The sequence below is a fragment of the Leptinotarsa decemlineata genome, unplaced genomic scaffold (genome assembly GCF_025532065.1).
Source record: "Leptinotarsa decemlineata unplaced genomic scaffold, Ldec_3_MD MMD2_tig00000882_RagTag_RagTag, whole genome shotgun sequence".
Taxonomy (NCBI): domain Eukaryota; kingdom Metazoa; phylum Arthropoda; class Insecta; order Coleoptera; family Chrysomelidae; genus Leptinotarsa; species Leptinotarsa decemlineata.
Window position 1 is genome coordinate 2505562 of NW_027412556.1, and position 5022 is coordinate 2510583.

Genomic DNA, 5022 nt, shown 5'->3' on the forward strand with positions numbered 1-5022 from the left:
AGCAGATAATGTTCAAAATTCTATGTGAGAATAGGTATGTGTATTTATACACATACATATACCTATTTTCCATACGAATGCGCCATCTATGGGATCGAAACATAAGCGGGGTTCCCCAACGCGGTCAGTTGCAGAGTCAGCTTCATAAATTTTGACTTTCAGAATTACGCAACTCAAATTAGTTTTTTGTCAAAACAGCTTCGAATTTCGAGTATATTTTGATGAACCCGAAAACTTAATGAAATGCTATGATTCTATATTTCATTATATTCGTTTATAATAATCAAGTATTTTAAAATTGCCGTTTCAGGTTCAGTAAACAGATAAATGATTTGTGCCTTATAAGGATGAAGGCTTCTGGCTTTGGCGAACTCCATCATAAACATCTAAGTATCATCTCAAGAAAATCCTCATACTTGATATTAATATGCCCGGAGTAGTTCAAATCTCGACTCTTGAACTCATCCGTAAACTTCTGTATCTGGATGCAGGTAACTATATACTGATCCAGCGACATCTTTTTCGCTTTCGGGTTACTTCTTGTTATCAGAAACTTGATGAACTCCGGACTGAAATGGATATCCATATTTTTCAAAGCATAATCAAGCTCGGTTTCGTCTAAAAACCCAGACTTATCCCTGTCATAAGAATTGAAAGCGTTGACCCAGAGTTTTATATGGTAGTACAACGTTTCGAACTCTTTGATGTCCAATCCACCATTTCGGTCAAGGTCAAAGAGTCTCACCACGAATTTACAGGCAGAGTCTGAGAAGTGTCTTCCTTGAAAAGTTTCGAACGCCTGTTGAAGCTCCTTGGACGATATTTTTCCCTCGTTCTTGGTGTCCATTGCTCTGAACCATTTTTCAACTGCCGGATGCACTGTTTGTGTGGGTCGGAGGAATTGAGAAACTACAAAGGATGGATTATCGGGCATGTAGCCGTATAACTTTTTTCTCGTACCTAGAAATAAAAAAAAATCAGAACATATTTGTTCAATATTTTGTATAGAACGCCGTTTTACTTTAAATTGTCACAAATATTCATTCCTCAATTCAATCAACTAACAATTTATTTGTTTGAACTTAATTGATTCATGCATTTGTTCGACACATTAAAGACGATTGTTCACAAAATTTGTTCTATTTCAAATGACACTTGATTTAAAATGATACATGAATTAATTTGTTTGCGAACAGTTATAGAGTAAGATCCCAGAGCGATCAGACATAACTTATTTTCACACAGATGAAACCTTAGAGTCTCAGTAGCGTCTCGTGTGTTTTGAATACCTGCGTGTTTATGAAACTTGCTGAGTGACACCTGGGCAGGTACCAGATGAGAAAGGTAACTGAAAATAAGAGCTAGTTAACTTAAATTTGTATAACTGATTTTTATACATATTTTGTAAAATATTATTTCGAAATACAAGTGTCAGACACTTGTCATGGACCAGAACTTTTGTCAGACGCTTTAAAGCTCCACTAAAATTAAATGAACTTTACTTACTTTTACATGTCTGATTTTTAAATATGTTATTAATGTGACTATAATAAAGTTATAATCAATCAGTCAGACAAATTAGAATGACCAAACATCCCTCAAACACAAAAATTAGTTAACCATAATTTTGGTTGATCACTGGTTTTCGGAAATCTATTCAATTCAACTATACAGTGTCATCCCATATAGAAAACGCACCATATAGGAAACTTATTTATTAAGAGTTTTTCGACAAAAAGTTATTCTTGATAAAAGTTTGTGCATCCCCTAAAACTAAACATGCACCAACAAAATACAGTAAAACACACTTAATATATGAGGAACCTTCAAATGATTTTATGACAAGAGACTTTACTCGCGTATTTTGAAAAATTTCAAGAAATATTATTCAAAAAAGTTATTCAGCATTGAAAAATACATTTAAATTTGGAGTCATGGCCATCCAAGTTAAGTTTTGTTTTTTTCCTAATTTTTTTTTACGGGGACTACGAAAAAAAATTGCTAAAACGATAAATACACAGCATCCTGTATACGACAGTTTATTCTGAAAGCCTGTTATATTACAAATTATACAACTACGGTGTTAACCACGGTCAATTATTTTGAAAAGTAAAATAATTTTCAGTTTTTGGTGCGAAGTTATTTTTATTTTTGTTAACACCGAAGATTACTCAAAATTATAATAATTGACCATGGAAAACACCATAGATGTGTAATTTGTGATACTACAGGCTTTTGAAATAAACCGTCGTATACAGAATGCTGTAAATTTATCGTTTTAGCAATTTTTTTCGTAGTCCCATTAAAAAAATGGGTGAAAAAATAAAACTACACTCAGATAACCATTCCTCCAAATCTGGATGTATTTTTTTGATGCTGAACAACTTTTTTGAATAACCCTTCACGATATTTTTCAAAATAAGAGTACTTTACTCTTGTCTCAAAATCAAATATCTGAAGGCTCCTCGTATATTAAGTGTTTTTACTGTATTTTGTTGGTGTATGTTTAGTTTTAGGGGAAGCACGAACTTTTATCAACTTTTTGTTGAAAAATCATCAATAAATAAGTCCCATATGGTGCATATTTGAAATAACAAAGTAAATCCAATATTTTTATTATTAGCTTCACTTGAAGTTCAACTTTAGTATTGATTACTATTTTTATTGATTTCAAATCTACCTAATCAAAAAATAAAAGTTTTATTTTTACAAACGAAGTTCAAAAGGCAAATTATTTGAATTGAAGGGGTTATATTTCAAGTTTTCTCAGTTTGTATTGCAAACATTCGTTATGGAATGATATCTCAATTTCCATAACGAATGTTTGGAATACAAACTGAGTAGAGAAAAGTATCTTTTGTATAATTCAGTGTTCATGTAAAAGTATTTGTTTCTGAATAATTTTTTTTCTTGCGTGTAATTCAATATTTATATAAAAGTAGCTGTTACAGGAGGGCTTTCTTCCAGTATGTGTCTGAAAGTTACTTCTTTGCATGATCTACACATCCATGTATAGAGTTACTTATTTTCAAATTGATGACTTCTTTCCTTTCTTTGGAAGATTCCCTCATCATTTTTTTTGTATCAAGATGGAGTAGTAGAAAGCCAAAAACTTTCTTTCCCGGAAATTATTTCTCAAAACACCGAAAAAAAAAATAATTTTTTTCCAAAATACAATTTTAAGCTCATATTTAAGGATAGTTCAAGATACATAAGATAATTTCGATAGTGTGTCATTTTTCTTCAAATTGAAATAAGCCCATCAAAATTTGGTCACATATGATGCACAGCCTAATACAATTTCATTAATATATGTGATGACTGTCTATCATCATTTACGAAATGATTCCTCGATGGTCACAGGAGCTTTAGAGCAAATCGCTCGGTGTGAAATGAGAGGCTTGCGTAGCTATCTCCGATGGCATCCTTCCATATCTGAAAAGAGAGGTTGCAACTGAAGCATACCAGAAGTTGTCTCAAACGCAATACATGGACAGTCAGTTACAAGTGACTTTCGAGACCATGGAGTTCCAAAAGCAGAAAGTTATTGGTTCACACCTCCAGATCCAGGAGTGGTTGTGAGCAGTTGCAAACCCAAAGACATTTATTTTAATCTGTATAGAGTCCTAGGTGTCTGTACTTCTAACACATTGATTTATGTGACAAGAACCGAAAAAAACCAATCCCACACATGAAATAATAAAATAACTCTCAGATAGAGCAGCGTCTCTGGAAGTAACGTGTGGCGTCAAATTGGTATCGAATGGCCAGAAAAATCAACTGATTGACTTTGCTCTAGATTTCTTGCCCCTCTGAAAATTGTAGCCTTTGTATTACAAGAGGCAAATATTCCATACCTACACTTGGAAATCGGGTAGGGTTGAATACTTAATGCCTTATTAAGCGTTTCTTCAGTATACATAATTCTGATTAACGATTCTGGTTGGAAACCATCATCAATTTCCACACCAAGAAGAATACCTCGCACATCATATTTGAAGCTTTATACCCTTCGGAAACTATTTGTATGTATTCTGAAGTATTTACCAGATGAATCAGCAGCAGCAAATATATCTCAACCCACTTTATAATTTTCCATCAAGTCCATGTCTAATAAATAGCTACCGGGTTTTCATCAATGCTTGCTGAAGAGGACTTCCAACTACTAACCACAAACTGCATGAAAGCTGTTTGAAATTCACCAACAGCACACAAGAAACCTTTCACACCCTTTCTTCATTGTCGGTCTATCTACACTCTCTAACATCGAAATTACGGAGTAATTTCAATTTTGTGTACAAGGTAAAGTTGATTATATAAACACTTACTTTTATCTTCTTCAGAAGTATTGTTTTCAGTCATTTCTTCAAGTTCGTTGATGAATGTTTTCAGTGAATGATTTCACGAAGAATTTTGAGTGACAACACTATGAATAATGACAGATACATATAATTTGTCATTTAGATAAAGTACGCATTAAGGTGGATTTCACAACAGTCGTAAGTCGCAAATTCTCTCGTCTCGTTGGGAAAAACTAGCTGAAAACCAAAACATCCAAATTCTCACGAGTCACAATTTGATACTTATACTTTTTAAAACTTCTTTCACGATTCATTCGTGGTAATGAGTTATTGGTGAACAAACTCACTAGGTTTATTCTGATTAACTGCCTTGTGTTACTCAATTGAGTATCAGGTCTTCTTATCTGTTCTGATTAACCAATTTTTTGTCAAATCATAGTAGGTCAGTAGTATAGCTGCGAGAGTTATGGCTTATTCCTTATGGAAAAACACGTGCAAATTTGTGTAGGTCTATTCTGGACATTTTTGGACCTCAGGCCCAGTTCACACGGAAGGGGCGAAGGTTCGCGCCTCGTCTCTGCCAGACGTCCATTCTGTGTGAATTGGGCTTTAGACTTTCAGAGCCCACTCCTCCACTTTTGCCGTTATCCAATATCTTTTCTGTCGCTTGAATCGATTTTCAATTATAGGAGCGGGCACATTTGCAGATCGTTTCGGGCTA

The 5022-nt window shown here is 33.9% G+C and overlaps 1 protein-coding gene across 2 annotated transcripts; it reads right to left on the minus strand.

The window, feature by feature from the left end:
• Nucleotides 1-252: 252 nt before the first annotated feature.
• On the minus strand, nt 253-4454 carry LOC111513278 (peflin). Of its 2 annotated transcripts, none has more exons than XM_074174789.1 (2): nt 4329-4454; nt 253-960 (listed from the first exon to the last, which is right to left on the minus strand). In XM_074174789.1, the coding sequence occupies exons 1-2, from the start codon at nt 4360-4362 to the stop codon at nt 377-379; spliced, it is 618 nt and encodes a 205-aa protein (XP_074030890.1). In that variant the 5' UTR covers nt 4363-4454; the 3' UTR covers nt 253-376. The 2 variants fall into 2 exon arrangements, with proteins under 2 accessions (XP_074030890.1, XP_074030892.1); XM_074174791.1 differs by having other exon boundaries at nt 4325-4435.
• Between the last annotated feature and the right edge of the window lie 568 nt (nt 4455-5022).

Excerpts from the sequence above, each read along its gene's own strand:
- LOC111513278 (XM_074174789.1), bottom strand. The coding sequence starts at position 4,362 with ATGACTGAAAACAATACTTCTGAAGAAGATAAAA. Across the intron at positions 961-4,328 it reads TACTTCTGAAGAAGATAAAA|GTACGAGAAAAAAGTTATAC; the intron begins GTAAGTGTTTAT and ends TTTTATTTCTAG.